The sequence below is a fragment of the Thamnophis elegans genome, chromosome 6 (assembly GCF_009769535.1).
Source record: "Thamnophis elegans isolate rThaEle1 chromosome 6, rThaEle1.pri, whole genome shotgun sequence".
Classification (NCBI taxonomy): domain Eukaryota; kingdom Metazoa; phylum Chordata; class Lepidosauria; order Squamata; family Colubridae; genus Thamnophis; species Thamnophis elegans.
Window position 1 is genome coordinate 14,589,312 of NC_045546.1, and position 27,751 is coordinate 14,617,062.

The 27,751-nt window shown below is 40.1% G+C and overlaps 1 protein-coding gene across 1 annotated transcript in view; it reads right to left on the bottom strand.

Annotated features, from left to right (window-relative positions):
* The window catches only part of PGR (progesterone receptor), a 113,369-nt gene that overhangs the window by 51,451 nt on the left and 34,167 nt on the right, over window positions 1–27,751 (bottom strand). Inside the window, exon 3 of the mRNA XM_032220476.1 lies at window positions 11,411–11,527. Coding sequence (XP_032076367.1) covers window positions 11,411–11,527 — 117 coding nt within the window. The remainder of the gene's footprint in view (window positions 1–11,410; window positions 11,528–27,751) is intronic.

Genomic DNA, 27,751 nt, shown 5'->3' on the forward strand with positions numbered 1-27,751 from the left:
TTCTTTCACATCCCACTTGCTGAGAAATGCATTAAATAACTTATTTGAACTACTGATATTTTAAACATATTAATCTTTCCCCCCACTCTGCTCAAAATTGCTGTAATTTCCTTTAATAACGATTTAAGCTTACAGCCAGTTTCTTGCATTATTAGCTCATATTTTAACTCTATTGAACAGACATTTAACAACTCATCTATAAAACAGATTTTATATCCTTGCACACACTACGATTTGTGAATGTTGTAACTGAATTGCAGTTTAAATATACATATATATATACATTGATCAAGAGTTTTAAATCAGGTTAGTGAAATTGCTTTTCTAATGTTATACATTCCATGGCTCGGTAATTATTCACACTTAATTAACTTTTGAAATTAAATATTAGTCTCATCATGGGTTAGCGGGAAATCATTTATCTTTTGGAGAAGCTATCTATATTTTTTAATGCAACTTCAGACCAAATTATAGACAGAGTACTGATTTTTAAAATCAAACATTTGAGGTTTATTGCATTTGAAAATGATGCTACCATAAATATAATCCAACAGGCAAAGTGGAAAGGAACAAAGTGATGGGCTTGTCAAGTGTCACACTGTTAACCTCTAACTGTGTGAGAATTGGCTTTCGCACCAATTCACAAATTCTGTGGATTTATAAATACGTAAATATACAGTTTGCAGCCCCGAATCTTTTTTTTCCTGCGCTTTTAATATTTTGGAGGGGATAAACGGGAAATTGGGGGGGGGGGTCTTAACTTCTGCAAAGATAAATATTAGTCCAATTAAAATGCCAGTTTTGTCCTTTAAAAGAGAGGTCCTCAACCTGTGGGCCACTGCCCACTAGTGGGCCATGAGGGGATTGCAACTGGGCCGTGGAAATGGCTGGCGAGCGTGCATGCACGCACGCACATCCTCACTTGCATGAGCAGCAGGTGGGTATGTGCATACATGCTCCAGTTGTGTGAGTGACAGGGGCGCCTGCACGCCGCTTGCACAAATGAAGCTGCACGTGCACGCTTGCCAGCTGCTTGCGCAAACTTCCCCTCCCCCCACGGGTCCGTAAAGCAAGAAAAACTGGGAACTCTGCTTTAAAATCCCTCAAAAATTCAAGAAATACAAATAAGGACTCACAAATTTCATTCTGTCTGTTCCTGACATCCTAAACTCACTGGCTATGTGCCTTGAAATCTCCAGACTGAAAATCCTAGTAGGATCCCAAGGCTGATAAAATGTGCCAAAAGAGTGTGTTTTCAAATCAATCTTGATTTCTGGCAACAACCTAGACAAATCCCTTTTCTTTTCTTGGCAAGATTTTTCAGAAGAGGTTTGCCATTGCTTCTGTCAATTCTGAAGCCAACCTGGCTGAAGCCATCTTCTGCTGCCTCATAGTCATCATGAACCCTGAGAGGGAAAAGGGAGGGGGAACAAATAGGCTGGCTAATAGTCAAAGCAAAAAGTTTTCTCGTAGGAACCAAGGTCACCCCAACAGGTGGCAGTTGAAGGAGGAGAGGAGTGACCACGCAGCCTAGTTTCATTGGACAATGTGATCAGGGACATCTGGAGAGGGAAATATTTGCTCTTTTAATTAGGGAAAAACCACAGGGACTTTTAGAGTTGGCTTTCACTGTCTGTGCTGATATGATGTATCCAATAAACATGTTCTTTGAGGAATCCAACCTAACTTCAGAGTTCTGAATTTTGCGGATGTGTTACTTGGAACGCTGACAGTTTCTTTCCTAGGGCCGAGAAGGATTGACTCAAGGTACCTCAGCTGTCTTTCACGCCCAAAGCCTACATGAAGTCATCCTTCACTTACAATCACACTTACAACCACAACGGGTTGTGGTTAGCAACCAGTTGTGGTTTGCTAACTCACTCAGCAAAATTTCTTTGCTAAGCCAGACACTTGTTAAGTTGTGAGTTCTGTCCTATTTTACAATATTTCTTGTCACAATTATAAAGTGAACCACTGAAGTTGTGAAGTTAATAACACAGTTTTTAAGTGAATCTGGCTTCCCCATTGACTTTGTTTGTCAGAAGTTTCCAAAAGGTGATCACATGACCCTGGGGTACTGTGACTGTCATAAATAGGAACCAGTTGCCAAGCACCCGAATTTTGATCATATGATACAGTTATTTCATTTGGCTGTTACTAAAATTAATAAAAGATAATATGGAACAACTTACATAAATTTATTTTGAGGAACATTAAACTTGGAGAGTAAGGTCTTGCCTGTTATTGCATTTTATACATTGTTCTTCCACAACGAGTTATTGACTACTGCTAATGATGGTGATATTGATGATAAGTGTTGCATTTAAGTTTTTGTTGTCCCTTTTTAAAGCCAAAAGCTACCTTATGATTGAGCTAGCATATACATTTATTAAATGCGACCAATAATAAGGAAGTTCATTTAATTGCAATTAAGTGGATAAATGTAAAAGATTAAGATCAAATGAAGTCATGTTATCGTTTAGAGGCATTACATAATTAAACTGTGCTTTTTAAATCATCTCTGCCTTATTTTTATTTTTTTAAAATATCACTGGAGAAAAGCCAAGAAAAACTTTTAGGATTGTTATTATTGTTAATTTTGGATGAGACAAAGAATAACAATCCAATCATCGCTTTTCTTCCGTACCCTGGAAGTTGGGGAAAAAAGATTTTTTGTTGAAGTGCCATATACCATTTAAGGGTGTGTTTGTACATGTGAACATAAACACACACACACACACACACACACACACACACACACACACACACACCTGTTAATGAACAGATAAAAGGAGATAAGAGTGTGAAGTCCATTTTTTTCTCACTTTCCTTGGTGGTCAATTTGCAACACAGAAAGAAGTGAGGGTGTGATTTTTCCATCTTCCTCCTGTTTCCAGTCTTGAAAAGTTTATTGGAAAGTTATTGCGACTGTCCAAAGTTACATGAATCACTTGATCAATCCAGACTATAGAAAATAAGAATAGAGCTTCACCTATCTACAAGGAAGCCATTCTTTAAATATATATATATATATATATGTGTGTGTGTGTGTGTGTGTGTGTGTGTATTTGTGCTGATAAATAAATAAAGGGAGACTAGTATAGATCTATTTCAAGCTTCTTGTGGCCTAATGGCTAAGAAGTTTGCCTAGGATGTAATATAGCCCAGGTTCAAATCCCAGTAAGGGTATGGCTAGCTGATGAGAGCTAAATAGCTTGAAATAGATCTATACTAGTCTCCCTTTATTTATTTATCAGCACAAATAAAAAAACACAAATATAACAAAGGCAACAGTAAAAATATTGGGTTTCTGTCGTGATGGACTCTTGTGACGAGCCGATAGACAGATGATGGAAGCAGTTAGCTTCCTCCCATAATTGGGGCTTACCAGGGGTTGTAAAAAAAAAATCTTATATATATATATATCTTGTGTGTTTGTATGTGTATGTGGGGAGAGGGGGGAGGGAGAGAGCTAGAGAGAGAGTTGAGCGAGTGAGAGAAAGAGAGGGAGAGAGAGAAAGAGAGGGAGAGAGAGAGCTAGAGAGAGAGAGCTTGATTTAAAACAATTCACTTAGTGACCGTTCAAAGTTACAACGGAGAGTGAAAAACATGGCTTATGACTGTTTCAGTGGTGGGTTGCAGGCGGTATGCCCCGGGACAGGCATACCGGGTACCATTCCGGTACAGTATTCCGGAGGGCCCACCCGCCCGCCCAAGCTTCTTACCTGTATTTGAGCTCTTCGGTGCTTCCACACACGGAGCGCACGGCGGCTGCACCATACTCCTCCGAGCAGCTGGAATGTCGCGGAGGCATCGCAGAGGCATCGTGGAGGTAAGGACGCATGTCTGCATGCATGCTGCACACGTGCATGTGGGGGACGCCGAACCCCATTGCACCGTACCAGTTGCAACAGGATTTGGAACCCACCACTGGACTGTTTTCACCCTTACAACCGTTACAGTATCCCCTTGGTCATGTGATCAAAATTCAGAATCAAAATTAACAACTATGGCAAGGAAGACCATCAAATGGGGCAATGTTCACTGAACACATGTCTCACTTAGCAACAGAAATATTGGGCTTAATTGTGGTCCTAAGTCGAGGGCTACCTACATGCAGAAATTGAATGATTAGTTCCAAACAATTCGAGTTCAGGGGAAAAACAAATCTCTCCCAGATTGTACCAGACAGAGAAAATGTTGCTGTTTTCAGCTTTAGGTAAAGGTAAAAGTTCCCCTTGCACATATTGCTAGTCATTCCCGACTCTAGGGGGCAGTGCTCATCTCTGTTTCAAAGCCGAAGAGCCAGCACTGTCTGAAGACGTCTCTGTGGTTATGTGGCCGGCATGACTAAACACCGAATGTGCATGGAACGCTGTTACCTTCCCACCAAAGGTGGTTCCTATTTCTCTACTTGCATTTTTAATGTGCTTTAAAACTGCTAAGTTGGCAGAAGCTGGGACAAGTCACGGGAGCTCACTCCATTACATGGTGCTAGGGTTCGAACCACCGAACTGCCAACCTTTCTGATCAACAAGCTCAGCGTCGTAGCCACTGAGCCACCGTGTCCCTCGTTTTCATTTTCAACCTTTCAGCTTTAAAAAACCATTAAAAGAAAGGCTGCTTTCCTTGAGGTGCTAGTTAGGATTAATCCACAAATTGGACTGCTCAGCTTTCAAGATAGCAGACCAGACTGATTTATTTATTTACTTGTAGTATGAGGCATAGGCCTCAGAAGACAGTTTGAGTAATCGTAAAACATATAATTCTTCAGAAACAAGTTAACCAGACATTTTAAGAAAGCAGGACGATTGTTATTTTAAACAGAGGCCAGCGATTCCTAATAGTACTAAAAAAGAAGTCAGGATTTTGATAAATACACAATAAAACATTCCAAGAGACAGCCAACAACTTCATATTAAAGGGACAATCCATAGTAACGATGTTTAAAATCTGCTCCCGATTTTGTAATATCTCAGCCTTCAGGTTTTAATGGAGAGGACTATCTATAACCCAAAAGCCATTAAGAAGGAAATCCAGACTCCTGTGTCCAATATCCAAATGAACCTTGCGAGAGCAGAATTACAGTTGGGGAAGGAATCACTCAGACCTTACATTTCAACCTACTGTGCAAGGGCCAGACTCTAAATTAGAACACTGTTGTGTATTGAATATATATATATATATTCAATACACTATATATATATATATATATATATATATATATATATATATATATATATATATATATATATATATATATATATAATGTTTTTTTATTTGTGCTGATAAATAAATAAAGGGAGACTAGTATAGATCTATTTCAAGCTATTTAGCTCTCATCAGCTAGCCATACCCTTACTGGGATTTGAACCTGGGCTATATTGCATACTAGGCATACTAAGCAGAGATCTTAGCCATTAGGCCACAGGCTCTTATCCTGTTATCAGCGAAGCCAGGGTGGAAGGTATCTATTAGATTTTTACAACCCCTGGTAAGCCCCAATTATGGGAGGAAGCTAACTGCTTCCATCATCTGTCATTCGGCTCGTCACAAGAGTCCATCACGACAGAAACCCAATATTTTTTTACTGTTGCCTTTGTTATATTTTTTTTTTTTGTGTGTGTGTGTGTGTGTGTGTGTGTGTGTGTGTGTGTATATATATATATATATATATATATATATATATATATATATATATATATATATATATATATATATATATATTTGTGTTAACTGTGCTAAAATGAAACTAACCTTTAGATGACCCTAACTGTTAACTGTGCTAAAGTGAAACTAACCTTTGGATGACCCCCAACTATTTTGGAGGGAAAATTAGAACATTTATATTTGGGCGGGCTTTTTTGAATCCTATGATTGGTTAAGGGCCTAGAGCAGTGTTTCTCAACCTTGGCGACTTTAAGTCCTGTGGACTTCAACTCCCAGAATCCCCCAGCCAGCACAGCTGGGGAATTCTGGGAGTTGAAGTCCACAGAACTTAAAATCTCCAAGGTTGAGAAACACTGGCCTAGAGTATAAATCACAGGGCTGCAGTTCCTCAGTTACATTTTGAGTCAATAAATGCTGTTGCAGCTATGCTGGTCTGGTTCTTGTCTACTGAAGCACAATAAACACTACACAAAACACAATTTCTAGAGACAGCTCCTCAATGTTCCCCCAATAGATCACACTCACTGATACCTTTTACAGTTAGGAACCACAGCACTTTCCTTGCAGTCAACAGGAATCTGCCTTCCAGCTCCTAAAGTCTGGAATTATAGAGTACAAAGTTTCTTAGATGAGAAGCGAAATGTCTTCAAAGAAAAAGCAGAAAGTCCAGTTGACACTTGGAAAAGCACCTTTGGGACAACCATGACCTGGATGACTGGGAATCTAAATAGACAAGTAGAGAACAAACTATGGTAGTCTTCCGTGTGACTGCTATCCAGATGAAGATTGCTACCATAACTATCTGCTTGATCGTCCCAAAGGTGTTTTTTCAAGAGGCAACTGGCTTTCTGTTGTTTTTTTTCTGACATTTTGCTTCTCATCCAAGAAGCTTTTTCAGAGCTGAAACTTCAAACCTCCTTGAAGGATCCAATTCTCAGTTTCCTGACCATCCTTATCATTTTTATTTCCCACTGCTCAGAATTCTTTTTAAACTTTGGGACCCATAACTATACACAATAGCCACAGTATTCTGCGAGAAGAGAATAGCCATCTCTGTTGTGGCCCGGCAGGAGCCGTTGGAACTGCCGCCAGACTCCGACAGCGAGGGGTCTTATGAGTCGGCCCTGGAGGAGGTGGAGGACCCTGGACAGGGTGCCGACTCCGAGCAGGGTGAGGAGAGACTGGTTGGCCACCAGGTGGCGGCGGAGCCTTGGATCAGAGGAAGTGTTCAGGAAAACACTTGTGAGTTGTTTCAGGATGCACGCCGTCGAAGGGCTACTCGGGCGGCAAGAAAAACTGAGTAATTGTAGGAGATGATTACGCTTAGCTGCTGCTTATTAAGATCCTCTCCTGATTATAAAAGAGACTGCTTGGGCCATGCCCTTTTGCAGAAGTCAATGTTCATGATTCAGAGAAACCAACTAGGAGAAGTGGTTTGCCGTGAGAGTTTGTTTGCATTGCCTAGTTTTGTAGGACTTGCTGCCAGAGTGCTTATCTCTTTGTTTATTTTGGGCTTGCAGCCAACGAGAGTCTGGACTGATTAAAAGTATTCTTATTTACGTTTGTTTGTGGCTTTCGTTCCTGGACGGAGAAGGGGGGGGGGGGGTCAGAACACATCTCTATATTAAATCTTAATGTTTGGGTAACTTTGATGAGATCACACAATGTATGCTACATTATTCATAGCTTTGAATTCTGCATGCAACCAATTGGCTTGCGGTACAGAAGTATAGTCTGTATCTGACTTGTTTTCCCAACCAGCAGCTAAGCTGTGTGTTCTGCACCAAATGAAGTTTACAAACCACCTGCAAAAGAAAAGCTCTACATTACTGGTTGTTCTCGTTTTCCCCTCTGTATGAGAAAAATATATGCATTGCCACAGCAAGTGTTAATCTTTTTAGACAATATGATGGTTCTAACTGTGACCAAGGGACACGGTGGTTCAGTGGCTAAGACGCTGAGCTTGTTGATCAGAATGGTCGGCAGTTCAGCAGTTTGAATCCCTAGCGCCGCGTAATGGAGTGAGCGCCCATTACCTGTCCCAGCTTTTCAAGAGGCAATTGGACTTATTGGTTTTTCTGACATTTCACTTCTCATCTAAGAAGTTTTTTCAGAGCTGAGCTTAATTTCTTCTGCAGTCACAACAAGATTATCCATGAACAAGGAAGTGTCATTATATGGCCAGAAAACCTGTAGCATTATTTAAATATGTAAAAAGAACTTGGAAGGGAAAATATTCCAAAGTGTAATCAGAACTGAGCATGCTTAATAGGCTTAGTAGGCTTAATCAGTTCGGAGACGGGATGAGAACCAATGGAGAAGAATGGATTTATTTATTTTTTTGCAAAATACTTGGCTAGCACTTGAACAGAGGCAATGATGCCCTGGGGCATAGCACAAAGGCAACACAGCCATTGGTATGAGTCCCTTTATTGTCACCAACTGTGCTCCACAAACCTGTAGCCTAAATGCTGTAAGCAGAATGACTGTAAACAATCACTCCAGCAGGGCAAGTCCCAAGAGCGAAGGGTAATTCCAGCAAGATGAGATAAACACGCAGAAGGTCGTAAATACTTCAAACAGTAGGGAGGAATGCCAGGAATGCAGGCCACAATGCTACACTAGATGAACTCAGCATTTGTTCCCAACAAACTCCCCTCCCAATTGCTTCTCCTTTAAACTCCATCCCCAGGTGTGCCTTGTGAAGGGAATCAGGGCACTTTCCTTCCTCATAAGCCACGCAACCCCCCATTGCTCTCTTTTGCATTCTTCCCTGAGCTCCCTAGGATGAGGAGGGGGTAGGCCTTGGTCTTCATCTGAACCCCCTCTCCCTTGTTCTACCTCTCCCCTGTTCTGCCCAGTCTGACTTTGCCCTTCCACAGTTTCCTCCACAGCCAACGCAGCAGCCACTCTCCTGCTCTCTGTCAGCTGTTTGTCTTCCCTCTCAGAGTCAGATTCCAACGGGGGCATGACAGAGGCCCTCTAACAGGAAAGAAGAGTATGAACCCAACAAATAAACCCCTGAATTTATTGTAGATTCGATTTGTTTATAATGACTATAATTCTGGTTATAAACTTTCTTCTTTTAAATTGGAAATGCAATGACTTCTAATTTGATTGCAATTAAATTCGATTTATAAAATTGATGAAACACTTTCCTCAGCTAAGCCTACCCACCCATCCACATAAATGGGTTTATAATACAGGCCAGCACATAGACTGAATATATTGTTGAGACCTGAGTTTTCAATAATTATGTGCATGCTAATACAGTATTAAGTTCCAACCGAACAAGTGAATCAATATGCCACCTTTCAGTTTTGCATGTCAGTTTTCAACAACTGTAATAATATAATGGGGGTCACTGCATGTTACGGGATCAGGGGCATCTGAAGCAGGGCAGGAGGGAGGAAAAGATAATGCATGGATGATGATGTCATCACCCAAGTATTGTGCATAATACACTTGTATTCCATGCCAGGATTGGGAGCTGCCTAGAGTTGGTTATGGGTAGCCTTATAAATGTATTAGACCGATGATAGATAGATGATAGACAGCAATAGCACTTAGACTTATAGACAATAGCAATAGCACTTAGACTTATATATAGCCCTCTCTAAGTAGTTTACAGAGTCAGCATCTTGCCCCCAACAATCTGGGTCCTCATTTTAACAACCTCGGAAGGATGGAAGGCTGAGTCAACCTTGAGCCTGGTGAGATTTGAACTGCCAAATTGCAGGCAGCTAGCAGGAAGCAAAAGTAGCCTGCAGAACTGCACTCTAACCATTGTGTCACCATTGCTCATAGACAGGTAGGTAGGTAGGTAGGTAGGTAGGTAGGTAGGTAGGTAGGTAGGTAGCAGGCAGGCAGGCAGGCAGGCAGGCAGGCAGGGAGGCAGACAGAATTATGCAAGCACATAATTACAGTTTTTGCATGATATCATCCCAATCTATGATACATGTCACTGAATGGGACTTTTATGCAAAGCAAATGCTACTGCAGGACGTTCAGGTAGGCCTCGACTTACAACCACAATTGAGCCCCAAATTTCTGTTGTTAAGTGAAACATTTGTTAAGTTTTACCCCATTTTACGATTTTGCTTGCCATGGTTGTTAAAAGAAACACTGCAGCTGTTCAGTTAGTAACACTGTTGCTAAGTGAATCTGGCTTCCCCGCTGACTTTGCCTGCCAGAAGATTGCAAAAGGGGATCCCGTGATCCCAGGACGCTGTCACCGTCATAAATACGAGTCAGTTGCCAAGTGTCTGAATTCTGATCAGGGGAACTATGGGGATACTGCAACAGTTGTAAGTGTGAAAAACTGTCCTAAGTCACTTTTTTCAGGGCTGTTGTAACTTTGAACAGTCATTAAATGAACTGTTGTAAGTTGAGGACTACTGCATCTCGCAAGATTCAGGTGAACCACAAGAACTCACAGTTAGAGACAACAGAATGGGCCATTGAGCAAGCCCCAAAAGGTTCTACTAGCCCAAGTATTCTGATCCTGTTAAGTGATGCCTTCAGTTCCGGAGATATTTGTGAGGATTTCGCTCCATGAATCAAAAGTTTCCAAGTGCCAACACTTTTTGATAAGACACTGTTGAACTCTGATGAAAAATTAATTAAGATGGTGTATAACTTTTTACTAAATTTAGAAATGGAGGATGAACAAATAAAAGACACAGTGGTGCAATGGGGGGAAAAAAACCTTTGGCTATAACATAGAACTAAAGAAATGGCAAAATTTATGGGAAAGAAACTACAGATCAACAATGGCAATTTCTTATAAAGAAAATTTATATAAAATGTTTTATAGGTGGCATTTACCACCTGCTAGGTTAGCTAATGGTGCTGGAGAAGACTCCTGAGAGTCCCTTGGACTGCAAGGCGATCAAACTGGTCAGTCCTAGTGGAGATCAACCGTGACTGCTCTTTAGAAGGCCAGATCCTGAAGATGAAACTCAAATACTTTGCCCACCTAATGAGAAGGAAGGACACACTGGAGAAGAGCCTCATGCTGGGAACGATTGAGGGCAAAAGAAGACAGGGACGACAGAGAATGAGGTGGCTAGATGGAGTCACAGAAGTAGTTTAAATGGACTCCAGAGGATGGTAGAGGACAGGAAGGCCTGGAGGAACGTTGTCCATGAGGTCATGATGGGTCAGAAACGACTTCACAACTAGAAACAAGGTTAGCTAAAATGTTTAAAAATATGATAGAAATGTAATTTTAAAAAGGGCACATTTGATCATATGTGGTGGACTTCCGCTAAAGCAAAAAAAAAATGTGGGCAAAAATACACAGATGGCTAGGAAAGATAATAGGGAAAGATGTACATTTTAAACCTGAACTGTTTTTATTAAGGATAATATGAGAAAAAAATTGATTAAAAAAGTATGCATTTAATATTACATGTCTTAACAGCAGGGAGGATTACCTTCCCACAATATTGGAAAAATGAAGAAACTGCAAGATAAAGAGATAATTAAGAAGATACTAGAAATTGGGCAGAAATGGATAGACTTACACTGAAAAATAAACAGAAAGAAGATACAGAATATTATCAAACATGGAACTTATTTTATCAGTAGTTGGGGAAAAAAGGTGGAGATTAAGAACGAAAATTGTATTGCTAAGCAAATTAAATCCCCAGGCAACAAGATGTTTGCTAAGCACTAACAAATGTAATTAATAGAAAATCTATAAAAATTATATTTAAAAAAGTTTCCAAGTGCCTACCTCCAAGTATCATGCCAGCTTGACAGCACTTCCTCAAGCGACATGCGGGACAATTCTTTCGACGAATCTTATCCACTATGCAGTCATTCCGCCCTGCACATAGATAATTATGTTGACCTGCAAGAAAGAAAGGGGGGGGGGGAAACACACAATGCAATGAAGTTATCTGAAGCGCAGCTTTAAGAGATGCTCAGAATTGCAGCAGCATCCATCCAAGAGAACTACTTCTGAATCCTATCAATCTGAAGAGGAAACAAGCTACATATGCCCATATTTTGCTCTCCGACCAAATCAATGAGATGCAAAACAAGCTATTGCAAAACTTATTCAGGACACAAGTTGTACTGTAGAAAAGATGCCACAATGGTTGTAATATATAAAAGATTCAGATTGACGGAGTTGAAAGAGTCCGTGTAAGTCATCTATTCTAATCACCACCACCCCAAATAGGAGACCCTACACCATTTCTGACAGATGGCAGTCTCTTCTTGAAAGCTTCCAGTAATGAAGGTCCCACAACTTCTGAAGGCAAAGCTATTTCATTGGTTGATTGCTCTCTCTATCAGAAAATTTCTCCTTATTTCCAAGTTGAATCTCTTCTTGTTCAGTTTCCATCTATTATTCCTTGTCTAATCTTTAGGTGCTTTGGAAAATAGCTTGACCCCTTCCTCTCTATGGCAGCCACTCAATTATTAGAACACTGCTGTCATGTCTCCCTTGGTCCTTCTCTTCACTAGACTAGCCATGCCCATTCTTCATATGTTTTAGCTTCCAGTCCCCCAATCATCTTGGTTGCTCTTCTGTGGACTCTTTCTAGAGTCTCAATATCTTTTTTTAATAGTGTGGTGACCAAAACTGGATGCAGTATTCTAGGTGTACTTCAGGTAAAGGTAGAGGTGTCCCTGCAGGTTTTACTGTGTTAATCATTCCCAACTTTTTTTTGGGGGGGGGGGGGCTTACATATATGTAAGCTTTTGAGCCAGTACTGTCCAAAAACAATTCCGTCATCATGTGGCCAGCATGACATCACATTGCAACACAAGACCATACCGTGAAATATGGAAGACTCTTGCCTTCTGATTGAAGTGGTACCTATTTATCTACTCGCTCTTTTATATGCCTTTGAACTATTAGGTTGGCAGGAGCTGAGGCAAGTGATGGGAGCTCACTCCATCATATGGTGCTAAGATTCGAATTGCCAGAGCATAGACTTCTCCTGCATATATTAAGCCAGTGAGCCATTGTGCCTCCTTGGCTGTAATACACAGACACACACACACAAGTAAATTTTATTGAGCCATCTCTGTTGGCCTTTAAAAAGGCACTAAAATGTGGTTCTTTCCTTGGGTATTAGGACCAAGTTGGTAGGAGTTGGATAGATGTACTATACATTTGAAATCCTACAGATGAAAGTGCAATTTAAATATATTAGATTTAATATATTAGATTTTAAATTATTATGTAATTTAAAAAATATTAGAATGTGCAGAGACGGATAGATTAACACTCAAAATAACGGAGAAGGAAGAAATAGAATATTTTTACCAATGGTTAGTTAACAGAAACAGAAGTTAGAAACTCAAAAGTTTAAGAGAATGATTAACTATGCAAGGGAGGTTTATTAGTATGGATAAGCAAATACTATCATTATTATTAATTATTATTATTTGATTATTATCAATGCTATGAATATTATTGATATTGCTATTATTTTTCAAAGCTAACTGTACCCAGACAACACATTGTTCATGTATATATTGAGTTTTTATGTTTACTAAAGAAAAATATATAAATAAAATATAAAAAATCATTGACATCCTGGCTCCTTATTAAATTTAGTGGTTGCTTTGAACACTGTTGGGATGACTTTATGCTGCCCCAAGTGAAAATTACTCCAATTGGGCAAAGAAAAGAGAAATGGCAGCAATCCAGTTCTGCTGTTACACCATCAAAACAGCCAGCATGAAATGAAAATGAAATGAAAATAGAAAAGGGAGAAGATAAGCAACTTATCACTACAGTATGGTGGTTCAGTCAAAGTGCTCTCCCCTAATTCAGCCAAGCTTCCATACAAAATAAAAGGACACCAGCTCTAAACAGGACGAAAAGAATAGAATAGAATACTTTATTGGCCAAGTGTGCTTGGACATACAAGGAATTTGTCTTTGGTGCATATGCTCTCAGTGTACATAAGGAGAATAAAATACATTCATCAATAAAAAGTTACAACACTTAGTGATAGCTTACTAGGTTACTAATAAGCTATCAAATCATACTAGTAAACAAATAAAACAATATAAATTGAAAGATACAAGCAACATGGTTATAGTCATAAGTGGGAAGAGATAGGTAATAGGAAGGAAGAGAAGAATAATAGTAATACAGCCTTAGTAAATTATTTGACAGTGTTGTGGGAATTAGTTAGTTGTTAGCAGAGTGATAGCATTCAGGAAAAAAACTGCTCTTGTGTCTAGTTGTTCTGGTGTGCAGAGCCCTATAGCATTGTTTTGATGGCAGAAGTTGAAACAATTTATGTCCAGGATGTGAGTGGTCTGTAGATATTTTCACGGCCCTCTCTTGACTCATGCAGTGTACAGGTCCTCAATGGAAGGCAGGTTGGTAGTAACTGTTTTTTCTGCAGTTCTAATTATCCTTTGAAGTCTGTGTCTGTTTTGTTGGGTTGCAGAGCCAAACCAGACAGTTATGCACCAGAGGTGCAGATGACAGACTCAGTAATCATCTGCATCTGCAGATGACAAATGCAGAGACATCTTCATTAAACTTTACTGGCATATTATTCTGCACACCCGATTGTCATGGAGAGAAAAAGCAATCATGCCCATTTTAAAATACAGCCTGAAATCAATGTAACTCAATTTCATTTTCATCCTTTTAGAATCTTTTGCAGGTGTAAAAGATGAACAGCCTATAAAATGGTCTTCAGCCAGAACAAATGACAAATGACAAATGAACTGCAGAGCATATTTATTCTGGAAAGATAATAAGTATATAAGATCATTGGTTATTTAATCTCTCTTTGACTATTCCTTCCTTCTTATCGTTAATTAAATATACCTTGGAAATAACTTCATTATCTACTGTGGTACTTCTCTGTTTTAGTGGGAAGTTTAATGGAAGAAATACTTGAATACTTGGAGGATAAGTGCATGGCCTCTTAGCAGTCACATTTTGCTCTCTTTTTTTTCTTTCCTTGCTTTGGGTCATATTAAAATAGGAACAAACCAGTCTGTTCCTGCTTAACATGACTCAACAGATGGCAGCCCTAGCATCTTATGGACTTTAACAATGCGAGGGTCACCATGACATTGCAAGTGAGTTATTACGATCAGTCAGTTGTTATTGGTGAGCTGCTTGGTCGTAGACATGGACTACAAATATATATTTTATAACAGATCCTTTTGCTCCAAAAAATATGCCCAAGCAGACATTTTGTACCTTTCAATACAGTGCCTTATTCGATGCAGGAAAAGACAGTTTTCACCTTTGAGTTGTCAATATTTTAAAGTCTTACTATGGAATTAGGAAAACCTAGCTGCAAATTTCCATTCAAATTTCCATTCAAACCTAGGTTCCCTATTTCCATTTAAGACTTTTCAATAGTGTGTTGAGCATCAAGCTCAACAGAATAACAGAGTTGGAAGGGACCTGGGAGGTCTTCTAGTCCAACCCCTTGCTCAAGCAGGAGACCAAGCAGAAATAAAGCCCTACCTTCCTAATGCAACAATCATAACCTGGATCATTTCTAGACAGAACGTAACTGGTTGGAGGTGTAGACCACCAGTTTGGAAAGAAGACAGTAATAACAAATACTATGATGAATGAGGTTCCTTCAAAGAAACCCAAGTTATCAGGTCATTATAATATTTCAAAAACATCATCATTCAATTCTCCAAGGGCTGTTTATAGTCAACAATTGAAACCTCATATAACTTTGACCTTTGTCAGCCCATGAATTAAACTCAACCAGTTTCAACAGCCTATGATACACAAAGAAACAAATGGGCTAGTACTACCATTCAGCTGGGCTGGTTTATAAATAACACTTCTCCAGCAGATTATTTACATCTATGTTCATTTGAAGCTTTCATAATCAAAACTGAAAGCAAGGGAAAAACAAATGTGCATTCTGCATCTCATTTCCTTCACTCACCCAAATCAGGCAGCAGCCTATTCCACAATATGTTGCTTTGTATGTGTTGGGTGTATGTTTTGAGTCAATATTGACTCCTGGTGATTGCTAGTCCCTGCAGTTTTCTGGAATTTTCAGAAATTTTTTGCTATTGCCTTCTTCTTCCTAGAGCTAAGAGTCATCCAAGTGACTATTCCAAACCCAGTTGGTTTTGTGACAGGATTAGAAATGACAGTCTCCTGAATCTTAAGATGTTCCTAGAGTCTGCCAAATGGGGTATCAAATGTTTCCCTCAGAGAAGTGTACTTGGAGGCCAATCTGCAACATAGTTCTGCCTCTTCTGTATATACATGCAATGTTGAAACATATAGAAAACACTCAATGTTGAGAGATAAATTAAACAAGAGAAAGGCTTGGACTATGACAACATTACTGCCATTTTGACATGCCCTCCCCCATGGACACCACTGCACTGTGAGATAGATAGATGATAGATAGGTAGATAGGTAGATAGGTAGATAGGTAGATAGGTAGATAGGTAGATAGGTAGATAGGTAGATAGGTAGATAGGTAGATAGGTAGATAGGTAAATAGGTAGATAGGTAGATAGGCAGATAGACAGACAGACAGACAGACTGATATATATATATGTGTGTGTGTGTGTTAGATAGAGATAGATGACAGAGAGAGGGGGATGGTAGGTAGGTAGATAGGTAGAGATGATAGGATGATAGATAGATAGATAGATAGATAGATAGATAGATAGATAGATAGATAGATAGATAGATAGATAGATATGATAGAAGATACATGATAGAACTGTGATGGTGAACCTATGGCACGCATGCCACAGGTGGCAGACGGAGCCATTTCATAGGGCACGTGAGGCATTGCCCTGTCAGCTACAGCACGCATGCGCGTGCTAGCCAACTGATTTTCGGCCTTAATTTTCAGCCGTGGGAAACCTCCTGAAGCCTCTGGAGGGAGAAAAACAGCCTAATGGACAACCCGGAAATCCGTTCCTGAACTTCCAGTTTGTGTGTTGGGCTGTTTTTCGCCCTCTCCAGGCTCTTAGAAAGCCTCGGGAGCCTGGGGAGGGCAAAAAATGGACATACCGGGCTGTTTCTAACCTCTGGAGGGCCTCCAGGGGTGCAGTGGAGGCCGTTTTTGCCATCCCCAGGCTCCAAGAAAGTTGTGCACGCATGTGCGGGGCAGTGGGGTGGGGGTCACAGCATGGTGGTGACAGAGGCAAGTTTGAATTCAATACTGGGTAGCTAAACACTGAACAACTTGAATTTTACAGCTGCCCTGGAGCTTATTCTTTTGGAAGTGGGACAGCCATGTGATGATCCTATTTCAATTTAGCATCTACCTAGTGCAGGGGGGTCAAACTCGATTTCACTGAGGGCCGCGTCAGCATGGTGTTTGACCTCGGGGTGCCAGGTGGGCATGGCCAGTTTGATATCACTTGTGTCGGGGGCGCCTGTGGTGGCCTGAGAGCTCTGCCAGCAAAAATGGAGTGCGACCCTCCCGAGCTCCGTTTTCACAGGGTTGCAGAAGGCCGTCACAGCTGAAAACAGAACTTGGGCGGGCCACACGCAGCCCTCTCGAGCTCTGTTTTCACTGGTGGAAGCACTATGGACCGGTCCTTTGCTCTTTCCATAGTGGCCCCATTGGCCAGATCTAAGCACCTCACAGGCTGGATCCAGGCAACGGAGCTTGAGTTTGACACCCTTCATCTAGTGAATCAAAGAAAGCCTATTCTTTTCCCTCTAAGCCACCTGTAGCTTACCCACTATATCACGACCTCCATGATTTAAGAGCCTTGGATAAACATAGCCCAGTTTTAGGAGGAGAACTATTCACACATTAGATTTTAGCATGCAGCTCCATGAAGTACACACTAGTTGTTTCAAGGTCTTCTACCAAAAATTGGGGCCAGAAGGTATCCGCATGGTGCTCAAGAAACAACTTACATCTAAATACTAGTAAGACAAAGGAGATGGTGCTAGATTTCCAGAAGCACAAAGAGGAACCTGCCCCACTGTATATCAAGGGAGGCTGTGTGGAGAGGGTTTCCTCTTTCAAATTCTTGGGAGTGCTTATTAGTCAAGATCTCACCTGGAAAAACAACACATCTCTGGTGATTGGAAAGGCCCAACAGAGACTTCATTTCCTTAGAATCCTGTGAAAAAATCAGGTGGAACAACGGCTGATGATCTCTTTCTATTGGTCCACCATAGAAAGTGTCCTCACATATTGCATTACAGTATGGTATGCTGGTTTAACAGCTGCAGACAGGAAGGCACTACAGAGAGTGATCAGTTTGGCACAAGAAACCATTGGTTGCTCTCTGACACCACTGGATGTCATCGCCAGATCTCGCTGCTTTAGCACAGTAAGGAAGATACTCAGAGATGATTCACACCCTGGTCAGTGTCTCTTTGCACTTCTACCACCAGGCAGAAGACATCAAAGCATAGCCAGCCGAACAAACAGGTTTAAAGATAGTTTCTATCCTTGGGCTGTGAGACTTTTAAATACAATCACAATCACTCCATGCACACGCTAATTTTTTTCCTTTTTCTTTCTTTCTTCGTTTCTGTTATAATTTTGCACCAGTGAGGTTAAAACCAATTTTGTTGTATTTAAGTACAATGATAATAAAGATTATACTTATACTTTCAGATCAGTGGTGGGTTGCTCTTACTGTTGCTACTGGTATACTGTTCGTGGTCTGTTTGTGCACATGCCAGACGTACACTGTGCATGCGTCTGATGTGCGCTGCGCACACATGCGCACTCCACTGCCCCTGCAACATCCAGCTGCTCGTCGGAGGTCATGCAGGTGCCGCACACTGTGCGCGCATGCACAATTGGCCCAGTTGCTTCAAAAACAGGTATGGAACGCGGACGGGCGGGTGGGCCAAGCGAGCCACCGTACCGGTAGGGTGCTCCCGACTACTACCGGTATGGCCATACCGGGCTGTACCCCACCACCGTTTCAGATGCTGAACCATCATCAAATCAACAACGAAGGATAAATATATTGCTAACTACAATAACCAATAATGTTCTGTTTGTAATCTTTGCACTGGCTTCTAGTTCACCATTGTGGGAGCAATTGAATACAGTGTGGTTTTTACTCCATTGACTGAATCTTTTCATTAAGATTTGATTTTAGTTGAACTTAAATTGACACGCTTGATTAGGACATTGTTTTTTTCATTCCTACTTTAATTCTAAACATGTGGTCATTTGTTACTGTTTACTTTGGTCCAAACAGATGTTTTAAGGAACAACTTGAATGGATTTTGGTCAATCATCGCAGGCTAAATATTTGTGTTTATTGAATGCTGAAGTTAGGCAATGTCATCATTTCTTTGACCTTTGCATGAAAATTCCTGTGCATCTCTGAGGGATAAAATATGTGACTATTAGAGAAAAAAATATGCTAGGCGCTTGCTTAACTCCAAATTTGGAGAATGGTATTGAAGTGGCAAAAGGCCATTTAATATTAGCCATATATTTAACATTCTTTTTTGGGCCAACTAAGTGTCTTTGCTTAGTACTTTTTCTTATTTACAATATTTTGGATATTTTTTTCTATAGAGCAAGTGTTGGAAGAAATGGTTCAGTTCCAAGCCAGGAGAAAGGCACTGGAGACAAAATGGTGGCTGGAGACTGATTGGAAAAAGGGTGCATTTATTGATGAAGCAGAACACCAAGCACATGTGATTCTGAATACCTAACTACCTGAAGTTGAGTGTGAGGGGGGGGGCATTTATACCTTCTCCTGGGTTTTGAACTTGAGCTTCCTGTTCCTGTGCAAGAACATGTGTTCTATTAGCTGTTGTCAGACTCCCATGGAGCCATGTACAAGTCCTAGGAGATTGTCTGAGCTAAGTTGGGTTGAAGTTTGGACTGCTGATGCAACGAAGGGGCTTGTTGGGCAATTCCTATTGTAGCTCAGGGCTAACCCAGCGCACTGACTTCGGCTTTCATTTTCGGCTGTTTTCTCCCTCCAGAGGCTTCAGGGGAGGTTCCTGAAGGCTCTGGTGGGCAAAAAACAGCCCTACTGGCAACCCGGAAGTTCGTTCCTGAACTTCTGGATTGCCCGTAGAGCCATTTTTAGCCCTCTGGAGGCTTCAGGAGGCCTCCGGAGGGTGAAAAACAGCCCTAGGGGCAAACTGGTAGTCTGTTCTCAAACTTCTAGGTTGCCTGTAAGGCCATTTTTCACCCTTCAGAGGGCCTCGGGGAGGGGGGGGAGAGCCGTTTTCACCCTCCCTAGGCAAGAAATCAAGTATTACCATAAATCACAGTTGAAATAGTGGATCTGGTTATGGAGTTGAGTGGCATCTCCATTCTGATAACCCTACATGTAATAGGCAAACAAACACTCTCTGTGAGCTTGTCCTCACAACACAACAGGCTGCAGCCATTTGGGTGCAGGAAGGCAAATAAAAGCCTTCCCCAGAGTTCTGAATTATGGCACAAAAGATGTGGCTCAAATGACCCTATAGTACAGGGGTGTCAAACTCAAGGCCCAGCAGGCCAGATGCAGCCTGCAGGGTGCTTAGATCTGGCCCGTGGAGCTGCCTGGAAACAGCAAAGGACCGGCCTGAGGTGTGTCTGTCACTGAAAACAGTGCTCAGGAGTGCCACGGGTGGCTCTCCCAAGCTCCATTTTCACTGGCAGAGGGTTGCAGGAAGCCGTCGCAGCCAAAAACTGAGTTCAGGAGCTTGTTTTCACTGGCAGAGCATTCGGTCCACCACAGGCGCCCCTGGCACGAGTGATGTCGAGCTGGCCACACCCTCTGGATCCCCCAAGGTCAAAAACAATCCTGATAGGGCTCCCAATGAAATCAAGTTTGACATCCCTGGTACAGACATTTGCATTTGAATATTTTTTCCAAGACCTTCATGGCTATGTCATATTTCTTGATTGATTGCTCCTTTATTGTTGACGGTTGAGTCCAAAAAACTACCCACCACTTCAATATTTTCATTGCCAGTTCCGAAAGCTGGTGGGTTGCATCTGTTTGGTCTCCTTTATATTTAATTTTAGTCCCCTTTTTTTCACTTTTGTCCTTAACTTTCATTACTAGAGCTTGCAAAGCCCTTGCAATTTTAACAATCATGAATAGTGGTATGAAAATAGAAGTTATTGATGTTTCTTCCTCCAGTTAAAAAACATATTCATCTTTTTTTCCAATCTATCTTCTTTTAATATTACATTGAATAGTAAATAAAATGAGTACATGAGTTGGGAAACTCCCAACATCAAGATGGCAGGGCTTGTTTACAACAGCAGAAAAAGAAAATCCCAAAACGAAGCTCGTTTTACCCTCCAAAAACTTAAATCACCATGTGAAATGTTTTCTTTAAAAAAAACAAACACAAATATGTCATCATTTGTCAATCATTAAGACATTGAAGTACAATTTTTTTTTTGTTGTGTGTATCCCTCCCTCCCTCCACCCCCCCACCCCCCCTCCTCCTTCCCCCCCCCCCCGACTTCCCAGAACCCGTACACGGTATGGATTTTTAACTAATACAGTCTAAAATCTATTGAGAAAAAAGAAATAAAGAAATTAATGACATTCTAGATTGACCTTAGCTTCTTCTTACTGAACTGACTTTTAACAGTTTAAATCATTTCTGATCTTAAGCATAGGCTAACTGGAATTTCTTAGTCCCGTATTTATTTTGTATATAGTCAATCCATTTTTTCCAGTCTCGTTTATATCTCTCATTTGAATGATCTTTGAGATATGCCGATATTTTAGCCATTTCAGCTAAGTTTGTTACTTTCAATGTCCATTCTTGGATTGTAGGCAAGTCTTCCTTCTTCCAATATTGCGCCACCAACAGTCTTGCTGCAGTTATCAGGTGCAGAGTCAAATTGGTCTCTACCACTGTAAAATCAGTACATATACCTAGTAAAAATAACTGAGGACTAAACTTTATCCTTCTTTTAAAAACATTTTGCAAGACCCACCATATTTTTATCCAAAATGCCTTAACCTTTTGGCAGGTCCACCATATATGATAATATGTAGCATCGAGAGAACCACACCTCCAACATTTAGGCTGTACATTCGGATACATAGAAGCCAACTTTTTAGGATCTAAATGCCATCTATAGAACATCTTGTAAAAATTTTCTCTCAGATTTTGAGCTTGTGTAAATTTCACATTTCTTACCCAGATTCTTTCCCATGTATCCAACATTATTGGTTCCTCAATATTTTGAGCCCATTTTATCATACAATCTTTAACTAATTCTGTTTCCGAATCCATCTGTATTAATACATTATATATCCTCTTTATATGCATTAAGCTTTGATCTCTTATTTGTTTAAACAGATTATCCTCAACTTGAATAAAACCAATTTTTTGATCTATTTTCCACCTAGCCTGTAATTGCCCATACTGGAACCATGTTTGAACTACCTTCTCCTCTTTTAATACCTCTAAACATTTTAATTGTAATACCCCCCTTTCCGAGGTAAGAAGCTGTCTGTAAGTAATTCTGTCCTGTTTTTGTGCTGTATTCATATTTTCAATTGCGTGTCTAGGAATTGCCCACATGGGTATCTTGTCATTTAATTTATATTGATATTTCTTCCAGACCCGCAATAAAGCATTTCTTAAAATATGACTTTTAAAGGTCTTATCCAATTTTTTGTTGAATAACAGGTAAGCATGCCAACCAAATACCAGATCGTGTCCCTCAATGTTCAATATTCTATCATTAGTTAAATGAATCCAATCACTAATTACAGATAATGCCACTGCATCATAATATAGTTTTAAATTAGGTAGTTTCAATCCTCCTCTCTCACGTACATCTTGCATTATTTTCATCTTTACCCTCGGCTTCTTTCCTGCCCACACAAATTTGTTGATACCCTTCTGCCATTCTAAAAGGTTCGCATCTTTTTTAAGTATAGGTAACATTTGGAAGAGAAATAAAAATTTTGGTAAAATGTTCATTTTCACTGCCGCTATCCTACCCAGCAAAGATAAGTGCAATTTCTCCCATTTTTTCATCTCTGTCTGTATGCTATACCAAAGTGGTTCATAATTATGCTTATATAATTTCCCATTTGAAGTTAAAATGTTAACTCCAAGATATTTGACTTTTTTAACTACCTCACATCCTAGCATCACTCCTAATTCTTCCTTTTGTTTAATATTCATATTTATAGCTAATATTTTCGTTTTTCCTAAGTTTATTTTAAAGCCCGACACTTGACCATATTGATTAATCATATTCATTAAAACCATACTGGATTCCTGCGGTTGTTCCAATATTATGACCAAATCATCCGCAAAAGCGCGGACTCTATATTCTTGCTGCCTAATCTTGATCCCTTTTAAACCATCCAAGCCCCGTATTTTATTCAACAATACTTCCAAAGTTATAATAAACAATAATGGGGACAAAGGACAGCCCTGTCTTGTACCTTTTCCAATTTGAAAAGAGTCTGTCAGACTTCCATTGACTATGATTTGTGCTGTTTGCTGTTGGTATATTGCTTTAATTGACTGTAAAAAATTATCTCCTATCTGCATTTTTTGCAGTATCTTCAACAGAAATTGCCAATTAACTCGATCAAAGGCCTTCTCAGCATCCAAAAATATAAACGCAGCAGGGATCTGGTTGTTCTTTCCCAAATATTCTAATGCATTAATAATTAATCTAACATTACTTTTCATCTGTCTCCCTTGTATAAAACCTGTTTGGTCCGTATGTATCAATTGTTGAATGACCAACATTAACCTATTTGCTAATATTTTAGTAAAAATTTTATAATCTACATTCAGTAATGAAATGGGTCTATAATTTTTGGGTTGAGTAGTATCTTGATCTTCTTTGGGTATCAAAGATATAAACGCTGTCTTCCAAGATGGAGGGACTTTACCTTCCGTTTGAATCATATTAAATAATTCTCTAAGAGGTTCTACCATTTCTAACTGTAAGTTTTTGTAGTAAACCGCTGTCAAGCCATCTGTACCTGGTGCTTTCCCTGGCTTTAATTGCTTAATTACCTGCAGGATTTCCCCCGAGGTTATTGGTTGATTCAATTTTTGCCTGTGTTCTTCTCTAACTGAAGGTATTTTCTCCTTGTCTAAATATTTGTCTATGTCTAAACCATTAATTTTATCCCCTTTATACAGTTCTGTAAAAAATTCCCAGAAAGCCTTTTGAATCTCTTCCTGTTGGAACACCTCCTTCCCTCTGTAAATCAGTTTAGATATATTTCGAGTTTTCCTGGGAGGAGCCTACTGGTGAAGGCAGCAAAAAATCAGCTGCCTCCGAATTCCTGGCTACGTACCTGTTTAGAGGATCTTCCATCTGACGTCTTATCAGGTTTTCTTATCCTTCAGGCAAGAGGGAAAGAAGAAACTGTTTTGCTGGCAAATGCTCTTCGATTTTTGCAGCTTTTGTGCTTGCAAGGAAAGGGGGGCTAGCCCAAGGCAGAACGGCTGTCCGTGCTGGGAACTTCAAACTGCCTTGTGCAGGACAAAGTAGGTCTCTCCCACTCTGCTCTAAGTTTTGTTTGATTTAATCTTATCACGAGCTGAATCCGTTTACTGCGAGGACAATAATTGCTTATCAACATTTTAGCTTCTTCTCTTTTTCTCCTCCAAAAAATTATTTACTCAGAGGCTTTTAAAATGGCGCCGAGCAGGCTGGTTTCTCCGGTAATAACGAACACTTTTTGCTAATTCTCACAAGACTTCAAAAGAATTCAAAACAAAAGAGATAGCTTATCATATGTTTTGGTTTCACAATAGAAGAATTTTACTCCTTCATTAACTTTGCTTATTTGGAAGTTAAATGGTGACGAATCTGTTGAACGGTCTTGTTACAATGTTTACTCACTGAAACTTTTGCCAAGCCTTAAACTTCAAAATAAAAGCCTCTTTACTTAAAGCTGCATATTTAGGCGATAGAGTTTTATTAACTGCAGGCAGACAAATTTTGAAATGGCCTCAAAACCAAATATTAACTTGAAGTCGTCACCCTCCACTTCCAGGGGCACATCCTCAGTGCCTGGCACAAAGCTGCAGCCTCCGCTTCCTACGCCCCCTGCTGGGGATGTGTTAACGAAAGAATTTTTTCTGAGTAATTTAAGCGAGGCTCTTAATGCACAGACAATTAAAATGGAAGATAAATTTAGAGATAATAGAGAGGAGGGAAAAGAGGAAATAAAAGAAATGAAAGAAGAAATTAAAAGTGAAATTAAAAGTGAAATAAAAGGACTTAAACAGGAGTTGTATGAGAAATTTGAGGCTAAGGTTGATAAAATTAGAGATGACATGCTGAGTCTTGTAACTGTATTAACAGAACATATTTCTGGAGTGGAAGATACTCTAGAGGTTCTTAATGATGCCAATGCTAACTTGACATTGAAAACAGAGGTGGTGGAACAAAAAGTGGAAAATGCTGAAAAAGAAATTATTATGATACAGTACCGACAAATGGAGTTCGCATTAAGAGTAAGGGGGCTGCGTGAGGAGAAACAGGAGAACCTGAAACAGATCCTATCGGAAGCTTTTGACCGCCTGATGGGAAGACCAGGGACCAACCAAGGCTGGCAAATTGACAAAGCTTACCGCGTTAACTCCTGGCTGGCAAAGCAGAAGCAGCTTCCTCGAGACATCGTTATATATTTTACTACAAGAGAGTTCAGAAATATGGTACTGCAAGCGTCTTATAACACTAAGCTTCAAATTGGCGGTGAAGACCTGGCTGTTTTGAAAGAGATACCACCTCAAATGTTAAGAGCCAGAAGAGACTACGCTTTTTTGGTCGAAGAACTCAGAAATCGTCAGATACAGTATAGATGGGATGCACCATTCGGCATCATATTTACATTTGATAAGCAAAGGTACCGCCTCAACTCTGTATGGAAAGCCCGAGATTTTTATTATAATATATTGAAGGCCGGACACCCTGCACCATCTGGACCTAGAGAAAGACCACAAGAAGGACAGGATAGACAGCAAACTATACAACCACCAGACAAGATGGAGCATCTCTCTTCTCTAGAAGTGCAAGGTGCTATGGAACCAAGACCTAGCCGCATGACTACTAGACGTATGGAGAAACAAGCTAAGAAGCAACAGCATCAACAATCATCGGCCATCGATCAAGGAACTACAACAACAAATCTGGAAGCAGTGGGAGGAGCTAGACCTAAGGTTAAACAGGCCGTGCAGGAAGCTCTAAAAATGCTTCAACCAACCAAAGATGACAACTAAGATTTTAACATGGAATGTCAACGGACTGAACTCTCCACAGAAGAGGAAGAAAATATTTCATTATCTTAAACAGTTTAAGAACGATGTAATTTGTTTGCAAGAAACTCATATCAAGTCAACTGATCAAAAATATTTGATCAACTCAAAACTTGGTCAACATTTTGCAGCTTCTGCTATGGAAAAGAAGAATGGTATAGTTGTATACTTAAGAAAAGATATGAAAGCTGAATTAATAGAAGCAGATCCCTTCGGAAGATATATTGCTTTAGACTTAATCTTAGAAGGGAAAAAGACATTACTTTTGGGAATTTATGCTCCCAATCAACAGCAAGATAGATTCTATAGAAATCTTCATGCTAAATTAGTACAGTGGGACTATAGTTCCTGTATACTATTGGGTGACTGGAATGGAGTGATAGACACTAAGAGAGATAAGAAGATTTCCCGCCTAAATACCAAGATGCGAGCAAAGTTACCCAAATCTTTCTTTGACATTATGGATGATTTCGAATTGAGAGATATCTGGCGAGAAAGAAATGCAGAGGAATATGACTTCACTTTCTTCTCGGACAGGCATCAATCCCTTTCAAGGATTGATTTTATTTTAACCACTAATGATTTGCTTTCTAGGGTCAAGAAAACAAAGATTGCAGCTAGAGTCCTTTCGGACCATAATCCAGTTTGGATGGAGTTGGGAAGGGTAGTGCAGGCAAGAAGGTTTTGGAAACTGAATGAAAATTTATTTAGATATGAAAACTATATTAATGATTGTAAAAAATTACTATCTGAATATTTTGTTTTGAATATGAATAAGGGTACATCTATGGAATTTGTATGGGATGCAAGCAAAGCGTATATGAGAGGAGTTTTGATGAATATAAATAAAACACATAGAAATAAGCAAGGGTTAAAACGAACAGAACTGGAAGAGGAAATTAAGAGAAAAGAGCTGGAGTTAACAAGGAAACCAGACGATACAAAGGTTAAGGAAGCTATTAACATATTAAAATCTCAATTCGACATGTTGATCTCTGACCAGGTAGCTACTAATTTATTATATGCAAAACACAATACTTTTTGTAATGCAAACAAACCTGGCAGATGGTTAGCTTATCAGATTAGGAAAAAAAGGAAAACCTCCAAAAACTTAAATCAATGCATACGTATAAAACACTCATCTGACCAAAGTGACTGGGCTGATGGGAGAACCTCTAACTAAGATTCTGTGCAGTTCAGAGAACCCCCAAATCTCATTCCAGGCTGGCCTCGCCCACCCCACCCGCGCCTCCCAGGAGTCCCCACACGGCCCGTTTTGGATGCAAATAAATGCAGGGCACACACAGAGGCTCAGAGAGGGCAAAAAACAGGCCTATTGGAAGTTTGGGAAGGCGGGAAAGGGGCCCATTTCCAGCCTCCAGAGGCCTCTGGAGCCTGGGAAGGCTGTTTTCGCCCACCCAGAGGCTCGAGAAAAGCCTCCAGAGCCTGGGGAGGGCACAAAAGGCCCCCTTCCACCGTGGTGCAGGCGGCTGAGTAGCCAAAACCCATGATCACCACACCCACCCAGCAACTGGGCAGAGAACTCCTTGCTAAAATTTTTGAAGCCCACCCCGGGCTACAACCTAGAATCTACAAAAGCTGAAGTAAAAGCAACTGAACAAAATGAAATAATAATGGTATCACTTGAGCAAGCAGAGCACAGCAATATCTCTTAATCAAATTAACCACTGAAACTAAGCAGAGTAAGAGATCATAAATCACTATGCACATGACTGATTTATTTCAGATGTAGATGGTTGTTGGAACATGAAATTCATTTCTTAATAGAAGAAAGCCATGAATCCAGCCGATTAACAAGTATTGCCCGATACTCTGTCAGAATCACATGAATTATTTTGCTGAATGTCATGATGAAGA